Source organism: Capricornis sumatraensis, chromosome 17 (assembly GCF_032405125.1).
Source record: "Capricornis sumatraensis isolate serow.1 chromosome 17, serow.2, whole genome shotgun sequence".
NCBI classification, from domain to species: domain Eukaryota; kingdom Metazoa; phylum Chordata; class Mammalia; order Artiodactyla; family Bovidae; genus Capricornis; species Capricornis sumatraensis.
Window position 1 is genome coordinate 24,492,516 of NC_091085.1, and position 17,485 is coordinate 24,510,000.

The 17,485-nt window shown below is 41.2% G+C and overlaps 1 protein-coding gene across 1 annotated transcript in view; it reads left to right on the forward strand.

The window, feature by feature from the left end:
* The first annotated feature begins 1,989 nt into the window (after positions 1-1,989).
* Positions 1,990-17,485, forward strand: part of MGAT4D (MGAT4 family member D) — a 47,947-nt gene continuing 32,451 nt past the window's right edge. The window contains exons 1-2 of the mRNA XM_068990222.1: positions 1,990-2,083; positions 13,876-14,034. Coding sequence (XP_068846323.1) covers positions 1,990-2,083; positions 13,876-14,034 — 253 coding nt within the window. The remainder of the gene's footprint in view (positions 2,084-13,875; positions 14,035-17,485) is intronic.

A 17,485-nucleotide genomic window follows, 5' to 3' on the forward strand; every position in this document is an offset into this window, starting at 1 on the left:
GGGAATATCAGGAAATACTCTTGAGAAAACAGAGAGCAGCCTGATGGATTGAACTTTATCACTAAGGAAGAATGCAGCTACTTAAATAAGAGTTGACACTAGGGAACTGGTAATCCACTGGAGTAAAAAGTGGCCTGCAGAGTGTAGATACTACAGTGTGGCCAGCCTGAGTATCATCATAAGAATATGGCTATTGGGGTAGTGTAGAGCAACAGAAATGCAGGTCTGGAAGATGAGACATTTCAAAGGAGGACTGTAAAGATTTATAAATGATGGGGCATAATGAAAAAGAGTAAATTGATCAGGAAAACTATGGTGACCTTGACAAAAGTCAAATGACTGTGGGAAGATAGCTAGCTTGGAGAGGAATTTGAACATCATCTTTTGGAACATCCAAAAAGCGCTGAGAAGACAGTTAATGAGACGCTGGAACTCAGGTAAGAGAACAATGAAACATTGATTTGGAAATTCCTAGATAGCTGGGTTCTCCCACTTCAATCTACTCTATATCTTTTCCCACCCTGCTTCATATGCCGGGAGGAAGGGTCGTATAATATAGCATATAGTACATCAAGCTGAAGTTCCTTTTCTTTTGGTTTCCAGTAGAGCTTAGCCCGTAGGAAGCACTGGCAAGAGACTGAAGGGATGGAGAAGAAAGTAGAGGTATTTATTCCTCTGGGCTTCCTCTTTTGGCATCTGGGTAGATCACTGCTTAACTGAAGGCCACAACTTCTAGCCTTTCACTCATGAGTAAATGCACCTTAAATAGCATCCTCACACTGGCTTGTGTTCTAATCTTTCTCCTGTCATGGGGCCAGAAATTAGCCCAACCAGTGGTGCAGTGCTGATTTGAAGTAGTAGTAGAATGATTGCTACCAGACACTGCCAGGGAATCCCAAATAAGAAGAGAGATCAGAGCAGAGAACTCAAAAAACAAACTACATTTAACCTGCACAGAGAGTATAACCCTACTGATGTTCTCCTAGTGTTTCCCAGTTTTGGGTAGAAATCTGAGATACTGATACCTTGAACTTGGCTGAGCCCAGCAAATCTCTCTTGGGCTGTTGCTCATTGTATTTACAAATTGTTTTGTTTTGTTTTTTTCCCCACAAAACTTGACTCCCTGCTCCTTTCTTGGGGGGACGGGGTACCAAAATATTTAAAAATAAAGGTAAGGGGATTAAACTGAATGTCTAGTCTTGGTCACTCCCCACACAAAAATCTAAGCCTCCAGAGTCACCTGGGCACTTGACAGCTACTATTTAAGGCTGTGCTCTGTGTGTGCTTAGCTGCTCAGTCCTCTGTCCATGGGATTTTCCAGGCAAGAATACTGGAGCGGGTATCTTCCCAACCCAGGATCTAACCCTTGTCTCCCACATTGCAGGAGGATTCTGTACCACCTGAGTCACCAGGAAAGTCCATTTAAGGCTAGCAAATTCCAAGTAAAGATGCATATTTTCTGTAGGAAATTCTTGTCATACGGTTTGTATGAGAAAAAAGGAACCGCTTCCAGCAGTGCAACTTGCAGCAAGTTGCTCAGCATATTAGGATGATGATGTTGTTTTCATTTTATACTTTTTTAAAAAGACTGAGATTTCGTGAGGACTTAATGAGGTCATGTATGCAAACTGTTTAACCCAGAGTCTGGCTAAAGCGACATCTTACAGGACAATAAAGTTATTGAGCACTCACCTGGAGTGGGAGCTCTCGCATAGTTTATTTCCTTTAAAAATCAGCAGCCCTGGCAAGCGGTTCAGGATAGAAGGCCACAACTGCTGCTGGGGGAAGGGAGCTGGGTGCGTGTGTGGGTGGGTGGGTGCGGGTTGGGGGAGCTAGGTTCCTTGCGACGCCGCGGAGGGGCGCAGCGGCGCGCGCCCCGGGGCGCAGGCACAGTGCGTGCCCATCCTTAGCCGGTGGCCGGGTGGTGGCTGTGTGCTCTGCTGTTCTAGCCAAGCTGCGGGTTGCCGCCGCCGCCGTCGAATCAGCACCATGAGGACCAGGCGCGTGAACCTGCTCATCACGGTCATCTCTGTAGTGCTCTTCAGCTTCTCCTGCTTCTGCATCTCCAGGATGACTCAAACTAGTAAGCGGCACCTGGCTTCTCCCGCCTCTTTTCTCGGTTCTGGGGCTTCAGGGCTCCAAGATGACTGGAGCTGCCTTGTTGGAGAAAAGGGAGAAGATGTGGGAACATGATGGCTGTCTCTCGCTCTCATATTAGGGTCTTTCAGATGTGACCCCACACCACCCCACCACCACGCCCTTAAACGGCCAGCGGTTAAACTGTAAAGAGCGCCCCTGGTTCACCGGGTGGTCGTGACCCCTGCGGGCGCGCGCGCTAATGGTGGGTCAGCGGGGCTCCCTGGTCCTCGCCTCTGCGGGCTGTTTTCCCCTCAGAAGTCCAAGGGCCCCTTCCGTGCCCTGCATTCCACACAGTTCGTCGTTCTTTTCCCCATCGTTTTTTTTTTTTTTTTTTTTTTTTTTAGTGTGAATGTCTGACTTCAGGAACTCCTTTTACACCAACAGCCTCTCCTCTTTCGTGTTCTATCAAAATATCATAGTTTTGAGTCACATTTCAGGGCTCCCAAGTGTTTTTTGTTTTGTTTTGCTTAGGGATGAGGTGACGGACGGGGAGAGAGACACTGAATTTAGAGTGCTGGTTTAGCACCTGATCTTTCTCAAATGGACCTTGTGTGTTTCCACTTTGAAACACACCAAGGTTTTTAGTTTATGGTTGTCTGTAGGGTTGCCGATTTAGCAAGTAAAAATGGAGGTTGTCCTGTTAAATTTGAATCTCAGATGAACAATGAATGCGTTAGTTTGAAGTACAAAAACTGCATGGGATATATTTATACAGAAAATATTATCATTTGTCTGAAATTCAAAGTTTATTAGGTCTCCAGTATTTTTTCTTTCAACTGTAGTCCATAGATATATATAGTTGAATTTTGAATTTAAGACTCAGGAATCCTGCAAATATATTAACTCAGCCTTCCAAGATTATTCTTATATATTTACTCCATCTTCCAAGATTATTCTTAGGTTGCTTTTGGTTAAATTTTAATTCTTCTTATTAAACACATTTATGTATGACTCAGGGTGCACACTAAGTAATCTTGGTAGTAACGTGCTGGTTCAAGTTTGGATGTGGCTTTAGTCCTATAATTAATGTTGATGTAATCTCACTAAAGTTAAAATTTTGTTTGTTTTCCTAACGGTAAATTTTGTTATATACATGCAATACCAACATTTTACCCCATTTGTTTGAAAGATCAGAAATGTGTATTAATTTGATTTATACTATTAATCTTTAGTCACTTTATACATTTTTTCCTTCTTCATTCCCTGTAAAGAACATTATCCAAATGTGTTTTTATTTATTTTAGAACAGTTAGCAATGAGCACTTTCATAACAAAAAAATAGTTACTGGTAATTAGAAAGCAAAATAGAAAGCTTGTTTTGTAGTAATTTTGGAAGATAATTTAAATTGGTAACCTCAGAAAGCATTTTAATACAGTTAGTATTCTTATAATGAAATGGTAGACTTTGACATACATACAGTCATTTGGATGTTTTTTCCAGTTTTGTCCAGGAAAATGAAGTTTGATTCCTCAAAATGTCTATTAATAAATATTCCCATAATTTGTATGTTCAAGTTCAGAAAATGAGACATTGTTCTTGAGAATGCACTACTCTTAAGAGCAGATGAAACAGTTTTCTCATTTTCTAAGTATGTGTCTCTATGGAACCTAGCTGTAAAATAATTAGGAAATCAATTCTAGCACTATAATAAGATGTTCTTATATCAACGGAAGAAAACACAGACTTCACTTAGTGTTTGAAATAGTGATTTTTATAAAACACCAAAAATGGTCCCTCTGTCTTTAAACCATGATTTATGGTTATAATTCTTATCAATGAAACTTTGGGAATACTTATTAGAAAAATAGTGACTACCTAGTGCTTTCTTCTTCCCCTTTTAAAATTAATTTTTATGTGTAAATAACCTTTTAGTTTCTTTTTGAAAACTCCTAGTATTACTAATTCATTAGTTTGTTCAATAAATATGTAAGTTCCATGAGGAGAGGAATTCTTTCCCTATTTTTGCCTGTTTGCTTCACTGTTGTGCCTCCTCAAAATCTTGAAAAAATGTCTGCATATAATAGATATAGGGGCTTTCATCTCATTGATGTTAACTACTCTCCTGAATTATGTGCTTATTGTTTCTTTGCTTTTTAGAATATAGTGTTCATGAATTTATACATGTCCCTTATAATATGCTGTTTAGCTTGCTTTGTTCCTGAGCTTTCTTAAACTCCCATCTGCTGACAGTCTTTATATGCACATCTAAATTCTTTGTCATGATCGAAACCAGTAGTCTGTTAGATGCCCTGGCCAGCTGTGTTCTCATTCCATCTTGCCAGTGGGAGGCATTTGTGCCAGATTAGAGGGTGCACAAAGGTAGTAGTCACTTTGCTTTTTGTGGTTCCTCTACCAGACTACTAGCCCTCACTGGAGTGTAGGGGTTCAGGCAGCAGCAGCAGGTCCAGTATTGTCAGGGATGACAGGCATGGGAGGTAGCTAGCAGATGGCCAGGGGCCCCTGAGGAGGCTGCATCACCCAATAAACACTTTCAGGAAAGAGAATCTGGAATTGCTTATTTGCCTTACTTGGGCCTGAACCCATGTCTCCTGCACTGGTAGGTGGATTCTTCACCATTGAGCCACCAGGGAGGTCCCCAGGACTCCTCTTTCTTAACATCAAGGATTCAGCCAGTGAAAAGCCATGGACTCTTTGTTTACTGTAGCCCTCCCTACTTTCTTTTCCTCTCGATTAAAGAGTGCTTCTTCCTTTGCCGTGGAGGGACTTGGCATATGGCTCACCATGGTTGTGGATTCTGAATTGCAATTCTCTGCTGATACCGAATAAACTCTTTTTTTTTTTTTCAGGAGAAATAACCAGCAATCTATTTGTTTTAGGTCATCAATATTCTTTGTAATGTTAAAATACTTCCCCATAAAACTATGGTATAGAGGAACCACTCATAGGGAATTTAAAGAGCATGGTACATAGTATAATTTGATTATTGCAAAGCATACATGGAGGGGTGTAATCTGAAATGTATTTACCACTTTAACTACCTCAAATATTCTTTCTTTGGAACCACAATGGGTATATAAATCAGTGAATGATAAGTTTAAAATGGACCAATATTTGAACTTAATGCTGTTTCTCCTTCTTTTCCTTACTGACTGAATCACTTGCTTTTCCCTCACTACTCATACTATTTTATATTTACGTATTTATGTTGTTTTCTTAGTCTAGAATACCCTTCCCTCTCTTCAGTTCGGTTCAGTTCAGTCGCTCAGTCGTGTCTGACTCTTTGCGATCCCATGAACTGCAGCACACCAGGCCTCCCTGTCCATCACCAACTCCTGGAGTTCACTCAAACTCACATCCATCGAGTTGGTGATGCCACCCAGCCATCTCCTCCTCTGTCGTCCCCTTCTCCTCCTGACCCCAACCCCTCCCAGCATCAGAGTTTTTTCCAATGAGTCAACTCTTCACATGAGGTGGCCAAAGTTCTGGAGTTTCAGCTTTAGCATCATTCCTTCCAAAGAAATCCCAGGGCTGATCTCCTTCCGAATGGACTGGTTGGATTTCCTTGCAGTCCAAGGGACTCTCAAGTCTTCTCCAACACCACAGTTCAAAACATCAATTCTTCGGTGCTCAGCTTTCTTCATAGTCCAACTCTCACATCCATACATGACCACTGGAAAAACCATAGCCTTGACTAGACGGACCTTTGTTGGCAAAGTAATGTCTCTGCTTTTGAGTATGCTATCTAGGTTGGTCATAACTTTCCTTCCAAGGAGTAAGCGTCTTTTAATTTCATGGCTGCAGTCACCATCGGCAGTGATTTTGGAGCCCCCAAAAAATAAAGTCTGACACTGTTTCCACTGTTTCCCCATCTATTTGCCATGAAGTGAAGGGACCAGATGCCATGATCTTAGTTTTCTGAATGTTGAGCTTTAAGCCAACTTTTTCCCTCTCCTCTTTCACTGTCATCAAGAGGCTTTTTAGTTCCTCTTTCACTGTCATCAAGAGGCTTTTTAGTTCCTCTTTACTTTCTTCCTTCTCTTTGCTATATGCAAAATTAAACACATTCATCAAATTTTCTAATATTCTCTCTTCTCTGAAACTTTTTCCACTTCCCTCCCCCACTCTTCAGTCCTCCTTAAGAATTAGTCATTAAAAAAAAAAGAAAGAATCATTCTTGCCTTCCTTTGCCTGTAGCACTAAATGATAATTCCATTTTAACAATTAATTTATAATTAGTTGTTTAAATATATGCTCTTTTCCCCAACCAGAGCACCCTGATTGTCAGTTATTTAGGGCAGGAACCTGGCTTTATCTGTGTTTATTTACCTATCACATAGCAGTGAATGGCACATGGTAAGTATTAAATGGAAAAAAGTATGACTATATCAGCTTGCTTCTCATTACTGGAAATGTTTGGTGAGTGAAATAAGATGGAAAAGTCAGATCGTGGCTATATCGAATCAGACTTCCTATATTAAGATAGGGCTCCCTGGTGGCTCAGCTGATAAAGAATCCGCCTGCAATGCAGGAGACCCCAGTTTGATCTCTGGGTTGGGAAAATCCCCTGGAGAATGGAATGGAAAGGCTACCCACTCCAGTATTCTGGCCTGGAGAATTCCTTGGACTGTATATAGCACCAAAGAATTGATGTTTTTGAATTGTGCTGAAGAATACTCTTGAGAGTCCCTTGGACTGCAACAAGATCAAACCAGTCAATCCTATAGGAAATCAACCCCGAATGTCAATTGGAAGGACTGATGCTGAAGCTGCAGCTCCAACACTTTGGCCACCTAATGTGAAGAGCCTCTGATGCTGGGAAAGATTGAAGGTGAAAAGAGAAGAGAGCGGCAGAAGATGAGATTAGATAGCATCACTGACTCAAGGGACATGAGTTTGAGCAAAAATTTCAGGAGACAGTGGAGGACAGAGGAGCCTGGCATGCTGCAGTTCATGGGGTGGCAAAGAGTTAGACACGACTTAGCGACTGAACAACAATTTAAATTTAGTAACAGAAACAGTGCAAATTCTTTCTCAACTAAGCAAACTTTTGTTGTTAAGACTGCATTTACTGTAACTATCAAAATCTAGCATCTGAATTAAGGTGTATTGTAAAAGTATAAAATATGCACAGGATTTAGAATACTGAGCACAAAAAGAATGCAGACTGTTCCATTAATTGTCAACACTTTTGATTACAAGTTGAGAAATATTTTTGATATATTGGATTACATTTTCTATGCTATTTATAAACCTTTTTTCTTTTTAATTTTTTTCAATGTGGCTACTAGAAAGTTTTAAATTACAAATGTGACTTGCATCTTACTGTTCCTGGGGAGCAGTGCCTTGGGCCTCTGCTGTACCTCTGCCATGAGAAGCAACGTCAGTGGTGCTAAGGATCTTACCTGGACCCTTCTTATGGGTGAAGTCACTTTTGCCCAGTGTACGCAGGGACTGATGTTTGTTTTCACAATTTCACCTCAGTTAACTCAAAACATCAAGTATTCAAACTTTTGCAAAGTAATTTTGTAATGGTTCTTCCTCTAAATATTTAACTGAATATGCAATAACATAAATATTTTAAATAGAACATTGATGAATTGATTTATCAGGTAAGAATATACAAGGAGCAGATCCAAGAGTAGAGATTATATCCTTTAATATTTCTGTATGGTTGTTTCTAAAACTACTCTTTCCTCTGGAGAAAACTCTTTTGTTTACCAAATTAATCCCTCAAGGACTGACTTACATTGTGGAAGTATAGATATGTTGCATCATCCATGACTCCAAACACAGTATCCATTTTGCAAAGAGTATATTACCCTGGGAATCCCAGTGACAGGATTATCCTGGTTAAACCCACGTCCATTGTAAACAGGTTAGGCATCCTCAAATAATATCCACTGTATGAATATTCAAGATTATCTGGATAGTGGCAGTTTTTTTGATCAAAGCATGATTCACTTTTCAGTTCAGTTCAGTCACTCAGTCGTGTCCGACTCTTTGCAACCCCATGAATCACAGCATGTCAGGCCTCCCTGTCCATCACCAACTCCCAGAGTTTACTCAAACTCATGTCCATTGAGTCGGTAATGCCATCCAGCCATCTCATCCTCTGTCATCCCCTTTTCCTCCTGCCCCCAATCCCTCCCAGCATCAGGGTCTTTTCCAGTGAGTCAACTCTTCGCATGAGGTGGCCAGAGTACTGGAGTTTCAGCTTCAGCATCAGTCCCCTCTATGAACTTTTAGATTCACTTTTAGAGTCACTCAAATTAGTTCCTATGCTGGCCAGTCCATTTATACATTAATTTGTTCATTCATTCATTCAGCATGTATTTGTGGAAGTGCTATGTGGCAGTCACTGTTTCAGGCATAGAGAATTTAATACTTAAAAAATCCAAAGTTCTTGCAGTTCTCAAGCTTTCATTCTATAGAGCTCTAGAGAGAGACATAAAAACAGTGAATAATAACAGTAATAGGAATAATAAACAGTAGTAGGAAGTCAATATAAGTGATTTGAGGGAGAAAAAAAGGACAAGGGGAGAAAGGGATGTGCTATTTCATGAAGGATGTTAGGGTAAGCTTCTCAGAGGAGGCAGAATTTTAGCAGAAAACTGAATGAAATTAGGGAGTTCTGGCCACTCAGTATCTGCAGATGAGCTGAGAAAGTTTGCAGGAGTCAGAGTGTAAGGTGGGGAGAGTGGTCTGCAGGAAGAACAGCATGGAGGCTGGTATGTCTGGAGCTGCTTCCCAGAATCGGGTGGGAGGGACGGGACTGAGGCCGGAGAGGGAGCCAAGGCCTGACATGTAGGGCTCCGACCTGGTGAAGGTTTTGGCTCTTTGAGTGTGATGAGAAATCTCTGAAGGGTTTGGAGCAGGGAAATGGCATTACCCAACCTTTGCCACAGGCTACATATAGGTGTATTCTTGTTTTAAAAGGCAGACAAGTGAAAAAATATTAAATGTTTCAGTCCAGATATATCACCATTACTTTTATACCTTTGTATTTTGCCTTAATTAAAAAAAAAAAATTCCTCTAGAATTTATTGTCTTCCAAGGGGTGAATTCTCTTTTATTCCACCTCAACTGACAGCCAATTTCTGTGCTTTCCTTGCTAATTAAAATATAAAATTTTCCCATATTCTTGTGTTTCTAATAGTTTTCTTATATATTTTGATATTTGACTATATAACATAAAGAATTTGTACCATAGCTTATGATGAACACATAAGCCTTTTTCAGTGTAAAATGAGCCACTTTAACTTACTGCATTTTTCCCCTGTATGATTGTTTTTGACATTTTTATACTGAAGCGAAGGGGGAAAAGTAAGAAGTCTAGAGCTATGTAAAGCTAAACACATATGGTGGTTCTCTTTAAGCAGTGAGATTACAATGGGAGTTTTCTTTTCTGTGCGTTTTTCTAAAATGCCAACCTATGTATTGCTTCTCTGAGAAGATGTTTGCATATTTCAGCAAAGTGGCCAAGACTGGAGACCACTTGGTGCCCTCATGCTCTCTGCGCCATGTGTTTGCCACACATTTGGATGCCTCAGGAGCATCACAACTACCTCTGGCCCCGCTACTTTTCCTGTTTCCCAATGCAGATTGAATCAGTTCAGTTCAGTCGCTCAGTCGTGTCCGACTCTTTGCGACCCCGTGAATCGCAGCACGCCAGGCCTCCCTGTCCATCACCAACTCCCGGAGTTCACTCAGAGTCACGTCTATAGAGTCAGTGATGCCATCCAGCCATCTCATCCTCTGTCGTCCCCTTCTCCTCCTGCCCCCAATCCCTCCCAGCATCAGAGTCTTTTCCAATGAGTCAGTTCTTCGCATGAGGCGTCCAAAGTACCGGAGCTTCAGCTTCAGCATCATTCCTTCCAAAGAAATCCCAGGGCTGATCTCCTTCAGAATGGACTGGTTGGATCTCCTTGCAGTCCAAGGGACCCTCAAGAGTCTTCTCCAACACCACAGTTCAAACGCATCAATTCTTCGATGCTCAGCCTTCTTCACAGTCCAACTCTCACATCTATACATGACTACGGGAAAAACCATAGCCTCGACTAGACGGACCTTAGTTGGCAAAGTAATATCTCTGCTTTTGAATATACTATCTAGGTTGGTCATAACTTTTCTTCCAAGGAGTAAGCATCTTTTAATTTCATGGCTGCAGTCACCATCTGCAGTGATTTTGGAGCCCAGGAAAATAAAGTCTGACACTGTTTCTAGAAGTCTAGGGTCAGGTTGGAATCCTCAGAGGGATTCTATTCTCCTCTGTATCAGTTGAGAGTGAAAGTGAAAGTCGCTTAGTTGTGTCCACTCTTTGCGACCCCATGGACTGACTGTACAGTCCATGGAATTCTCCAGGCCAGAATACTGGAGTGAGTAGCTGTTCCCTTCTCCAGGGGATCTTCCCAATGCAGGGATCGAACCCAGGTCTTCCACATTGCAGGTGGATTCTTTATCAGCTGAGCCACAAGGGAAGCCCAAGAATACTGGAGTGGATAGCCTTTCCCTTCTTCAGTGGATCTTCCCAACCCAGAAATTGAACCAGGGTCTCCTGTACTGCAGGCAGATTCTTTACCAACTGAGCTATCAGGGAAGCCCCTCTCTATCAGTTAAGTCTTTGCAGTAAAAGTTCTCAGATATTTCTCATATCCATCTCCTACTTCCTAATCCTTTGTGCTCTGCTGCTGCTGCTACTGCTAAGTCACTTCAGTCGTGTCCGACTCTGTGCGACCCTATAGATGGCAGCCCACCAGGCTCCCCATCCCTGGGATTCTCCAGGCAAGAACACTGGAGTGGGTTGCCATTTCCTTCTCCAGTGCATGAAAGGGAAAAGTGAAAGGGAAGTCGCTCAGTCGTGTCCAACTCTTAGAGACCCCATGGACTGCAGCCCACCAGGCTCCTCCGTCCATGGAATTTTCCAGGCAAGAGTACTGGAGTGGGGTGCCATTTCCTTCTCCCTTTGTGCCCTGGTTTATTCTTTATCATCTCTCACTTGAAACTAATATCACTATAGGTTCCTAACTGATAGTTTCTCTGGCATTAGTTTTGCTTTGGTCATCAGAATGATCTTTCTAAAGCTATTAGGTGGTGATTACCTGATAGTCTTCAGTGATGCTTCACAATTGAGACAGTTGTTCCCATGATAGTCTGTAGTGGTGCTCTAAGATATATAAAGTCACCCAAAGAAAAAAGAGTGATTCCATTATCTTTATATTAAAACAAAATGTGCTGTGGAATGGGCTACAAAATTTGCCCACATTTTAAAGAAACGTTACAGAAATTCCATGAATGTTGCGGGCATTTCAAGTTATACCTCCACCTGTGTCCCTTTTCTTTAAATTCATTGCCATTAGAGGTGTTTTATTTTATTTATTTTTAAATATATATATGTTTTTGGCTATGTTGCATGGCATGTGGGATCTTAGTTCTCTGACTGGGGATCAAACCCATGCCCCTTGTATTAGAAACTTGGAGTCTTAACCACTGGACCACCAGGGAAGTCCCCTAGAGGTTTTATAGAAGAAAGATTTGAGAAACACTGGTTCATATGAAAAAGTTCAATCTCCTTATCATAGCTTATCAAAAAGACCAGTATAATGAAATCCTTTTTTACCTTCACTATGAATTTTCCCTGTGTTGTCCTGAAATAACGAATAGCTTCTGGGTTTGTAGAGACTGTATTTTAATGCTTCGTTGCCTTTTCACACTGCTTTCCAACAGAGTACCTTTCCCTGTTTCCTTGACTGTCTAAAAACTCAAGCTCCTTCAAGAGTCCATGAGCGATCTCATCCTTCAGAATCCTTCCCCAGCCTGCTCCCCTCCCTCCCTCCCTACCCATTGCTCTCCTCTGTGCATACTATTGTCATTGCATGCCAGGAGTCGAACTTGTTCGCTGCCCCTATTTCCTTAAGGGGATATCTTTCATTTCACCCTCCTAGAGAGGGCATTTGAAAGGGAACCCTTGGAACTTCGCCCAGCAGCTCATTACATTTCTCAGAAGACTGAGGGTTCTTCTGAATGGTGAGATTGTTCAGACCTAGCATCAGTGGGCCAGATTAACAACAACGTGGCAGAATTGCTTCCTTAAAAAGCCAACTTGGGCCATCTCTGGCTTGTCCTCTTATAATAACTGTGTGAAAGAAGGAATGGGCTTCCTCTTTGCTCCTGAGTAGTAGGCACACGTGGCAAGTCATCCCCTTTGTGGATGTGGCCTGACTGTTATCCACCTCCTCTTTCAATAATGAGGTGAGAGTAGGGGTAACTTGGGTAGGCAAATAGGACATCCCAGTGCATTGTGCAGTATCCCATTGTCAGAGCCGCAAATAAAGCTCATAGTCCCTGTTTGGAATTGATATTATCAAAGTATGTGCTTAGTTAGTTAAAACCTAAGGAGAAAAGAGTCTATAATATCAGAAATAGCACATTGATTTCTGTCACTAATTTAGTTCTATCAATCGGCCTATAAACTTCCTGAAAGCTGGAACTGACCATCTCTGTTTTGTATTTCCATGTAGAAAGAGTACTTGACATATAAAAGGTGTTCAATTTTTTATTTCTATATTTTTTTCTGATTATAGACACAATGAAAATGCTTTTAAGAACAAAAGAATTTTGTGAAAATAGGAAATAAAAAGTGATTCAACAAATCAAAGATTATATATGAACAAAATATAAACTTGTACACTTTTTTTTTACTATATTAATGTACTTTCTTTGCTAAATGGAAATTATAATTTGCACCTGAAGGAACAAAGGCTAACAGAAATTAAGTAGCTTGCCCAGCGTCACACAAATATTCAGCCATGAGAGCCACCAGAACTCTTAAAAGGTATTCTATAATTTATTTAGGATACTTCCATCCCTGGGCATTATGGTTGTCTTCAGTTTTCTCATGGTGATAAATAATGCTGCTTATGTTGAACATCCTTAGAGCCAAATCTATGTACGTATTTCTGGTCATTTTCTTCAGAAAAATTCTTATAAGCAAATTTTTTGCCTTCACTTGCTTTTCCCTCTAAGTTCAAATCTAATACATGCACAAAATGGAAAATTTGGAAAATACAGAGAAGCACAAAATAATAAAGCAAAAGCTATTGATAATCTCACCTTCTAGATATTGCCATTTTTAACACTTCATTCTTTTTTATGTATACATGTACATATATATTATATGTATATAGCACTATATGGGCTTCCCTGGTATCTCAGCTGGTAAAGAATCCGCCTGCATTGCAGGAGACCTGGGTTTGATCCCTGGGTTGGGAAGATCCCTTGCAGGAGGGCATGGCAACCCACTCTACTGTTCTTGCCTGGAGAACCCCATGGACAGAGGAGCCTGGCAGGCTACAGTTCATGGGGTCACAAGAGTCAGACACAACTGAGCGACTAAGCACAGCGTAGCAGTATATATGCTGTTACTGTTCAGTAGTTAAGTCGTGTTTGGCTCTTTTGTGATTCCAGGAAGCCCGCCGGGCCCCTCTGTCCAGGAGTTCACAAGAACACTGGGGTGGGTTGCCATTTCTTTCTCCATGCACTATATACACACACACATACATATAAGTGTAGTGTTATATATAACTGTATTGAAGTATATACTTTACATTTTGTTATAGAAAATTGTATGATATCACCTAGGATCGAAACTGTGTCTCTTATGTCTCCTGCATTGGCAGGTGGGTTTTTTACCACTGGCACCTCGTAGGAAGCCCATATATTATAGAAAATTATATGATACTGCTACATGTATAAATATCTACATGTTTTCTTTGTAGGTAATCAATTAACTAATTGTAGAAACCATATTTCGGAGTTTAAGGAAAGTATACTACGCTTAAAAAACAAAACAGAAAGAAATCGCCAAGAGTTGCTTAATGCCTTCAAGGAAATGAAGCGTGACATTACAAAGAAAGAACGTGACACACAAAACGCAGGTTTGCATTGTTTTTGTTTTGTGTATGGTGGTTTGTTGTGTAATGTTTTGTGTTTGGAAATTTAGATTTTATGCTTTCTGATTTTAGGGCATTTCTTTCCAGTAGATATAACTAGATCAGCACTCATTCTTTTAGTATGAAATATGCAAAAGTACAGTAAGAGACATCACTGATAAATTTCCTCTCCTCTCACCTGTACCTCGAAAATGGTCCTCTTCTGTTTTCTGTCTCTGTGGACGGCGCCATTCGTGATCCATCTGACAGAAGCAGCCAGCAACCTGCACATCCTCTCTGAATCCTTCCCCTTCCTCTAGCATACTTCTCCCATGACTGTCAGTAAGCAGTCCTATTGATTCATAATCCTGTGTATCTCACAAATCTATCCACATTTTTCTGTCACCTTCTCTACTACCCTAACCAGGTTACTTTCATGCTTCATCTGAATGACTGCTAACATACTTCTTTTTTCCCTCTTCCCCCCGCCCCACCGCCTTGTCCCCATCTGTTTATGCTCACATTAGCCAAAGTGAAGGCTACATTGTCCTGCAAATCAACTTTCAGTGGCTCTCCATTTCTTCAGGATGAAAAATTCTGCCTCCTGCTTCCCCTTCTGTAATCCAGTACCTCCCCTGAACTCAGCCCCTGGCAGCCGCTGATCAATTCTTTATAGTTTTCCATTTTCCAGAATGCCATACAAGTGGAATCACACAGTGTATAACCTTTATGGACTCTTTCACTTAGCATGCTGCTGCTGCTGCTAAGTTGCTTCAGTCGTGTCCAACTCTGTGTGACCCCATAGACGGCAGCCCACCAGGCTCCCCCGTCCCTGGGATTCTCCAGGCAAGAACACTGGAGTGGGTTGCCATTTCCTTCTCCGGTACATGAAAGTGAAAAATGAAAGTGAAGTTGCTCAGTCGTGTCCGACTAGTAGTGACCCCATGGACTGCAGCCTACCAGCCTCCTCCGTCCGTGGGATTTTCCAGGCAAGAGTACTGGAGTGGGGTGCCATTCACTTAACATAGATTCATCCAAGTTGTTATGTGACTGATTGTTGCCTTTTTGTTGCTTAGTAACATTCTACTGTATGGATGTGCAGTGGAGAGTTTGTTTCACCAATTAAGACACATTTGGATTGGTTTTCAGATTTCTTTGTTTGTTTTTTGGTGATTACAACTACCTGTTGCCATAAGCATTCATGTACAGATTTTTTTGTATGAAGAGAATTTTCCTTTCTTTAGGATAAATATCTAGGATTGATGGGCATATGATAGGTGGATGTTTAACATTATAAGAAACTGCCAAGATGTTTTTCAGAGTGATTGTGCCATTTTGGATCAATGTATGAGAGTCACAGTCACTCCAGTTAATTATAGCCTTTCTGGTGTCATGGCCTCTCATAGTTTTAAGGTGTATTTCTCTGGTGACTAATGATGTTGAACTTTTTTTATGTGCTCCTTGGCCCTCCATGTATCTTCTTTGATGAGATGCCTGTACAGATATTTTACACATTTCTAATTGAGTGGTTTTATCTTATTGTTGAGCTTTGAATATTAAAAAGCATATTAAAAAGCAGAGACATTACTTTGCTAATAAAGGTCCGTATAGTCAAAGCTATGGTTTTTCCAGTAGTTATGTATGAATGTGAGAATTGGACTATAAAGAAAGCATCAGGAAAGTTGATGCTTTTGAACTGTATGGTGTTGGAGAAGACTCTTGAGAGTCCCTTGGACAGCAAGAAGATCAAAACAGCCAATCCTAGATGAAATCAGTCCTGAATATTCATTGGAAGAACTGATGTTGAAGCTGAAGCTCCAAAACTTTGGCCACCTGATGTGAAGAACTGACTCATTGGAAAAGACTCTGATTCTGGGAGAGATTGAAGTCGAGAGGAGAAGGGGATGACAGAGGATGAGATAGGTGGATGGCATCACCCACTTGATGGACATGAGTTTCAGCAAGCTCCGGGAGTTGGTGATGGACAGGGAAGCCTGGCGTGCTGCAGTCCATGGGGTCACAAAGAATAGGACACAACTGAGCGACTGAATGGGAAAGACTAGAGATCTCTTCAAGAAAACTAGAGATACCAAGGGAACATTTCATGCAAAGATGGGTTCGATAAAGGACAGAAATGGTCTGGACCTAATAGAAGCAGAAGATATTAAGAAGAGGTGGGAAGAATACACAGAAGAACTGTACAAAAAAGATCTTCACAACCAAGATAATCACGATGGTGTGATCACTCACCTAGAGCCAGACATCCTGGAATGTGAAGTCAAGTGGGCCTTAGAAAGCATCACTATGAACAAAGCTAGTGGAGGTGATGGAATTCTAGTTGAGCTATTTCAAATCTTGAAAGATGATGCTGTGAAAGTGCTGCACTCAATATGCCAGCAAATTTGGAAAACTCAGCAGTGGCCACAGGACTGGAAAAGGTCCGTTTTCATTCCAATCCCAAAGAAAGGCAATGCCAAAGAATGCTCAAACTACTGCACAATTGCACTCATCTCACACGCTAGTAAAGTAATGCTCAAAATTCTCCAAGCCAGGATTCAGCACTACATGAACCGTGAACTTCCTGATGTTCAAGCTGGTTTTAGAAAAGGCAGAGGAACCAGAGATCAAATTGCCAACATCTGCTGGATCATGGAAAAAGCAAGAGAGTTCCAGAAAAACATCTATTTCTGCTTTATTGACTATGCCAAAGCCTTTGACTGTGTGGATCACAATAAACTGTGGAAAATTCTGAAAGAGATAGGAATACCAGACCACCTGACCTGCCTCTTGAGAAACCTGTATGCAGGTCAGGAAGCAACAGTTAGAACTGGACATGGAACAACAGACTGGTTCCAAATAGGAAAAGGATTACGTCAAGGCTGTGTATTGTCACCCTGCTTATTTAACTTCTATGCAGAGTACATCATGAGAAACGCTGGGCTGGAAGAAGCACAAGCTGGAATCAAGATTGCTGGGAGAAATATCTATAACCTCAGATATGCAGATGACACCACCCTTATGGAAGAAAGTGAAGAGGAACTAAAAAGCCTCTTGATGAAAGTGAAAGAGAGGGGAAAAGTTGGCTTAAAGCTCAACATTCAGAAAATGAAGATCATGGCATCTGGTCCCATCACTTCATGGGAAATAGATGGGGAAACAGTGGAAACAGTGTCAGACTTTATTTTGGGAGGTTCCAAAGTCACTACAGATGGTGACTGCAGCCATGAAATTCAAAGACGCTTACTCCTTGGAAGGAAAGTTTTGACCAGCCTAAATAGCATATTAAAAAGCAGAGACATTACTTTGCCAACAAAGGTCCATCTAGTCAAGGCTATGGTTTTTCCAGTGATTATGTATGGATGTGAGAGTTGGACTGTGAAAAGCTGAGCACCGAAGAATTGATGCTTTTGAACTGTGGTGTTGGAGAAGACTCTTGAGAGTCCCTTGGACTGCAAGG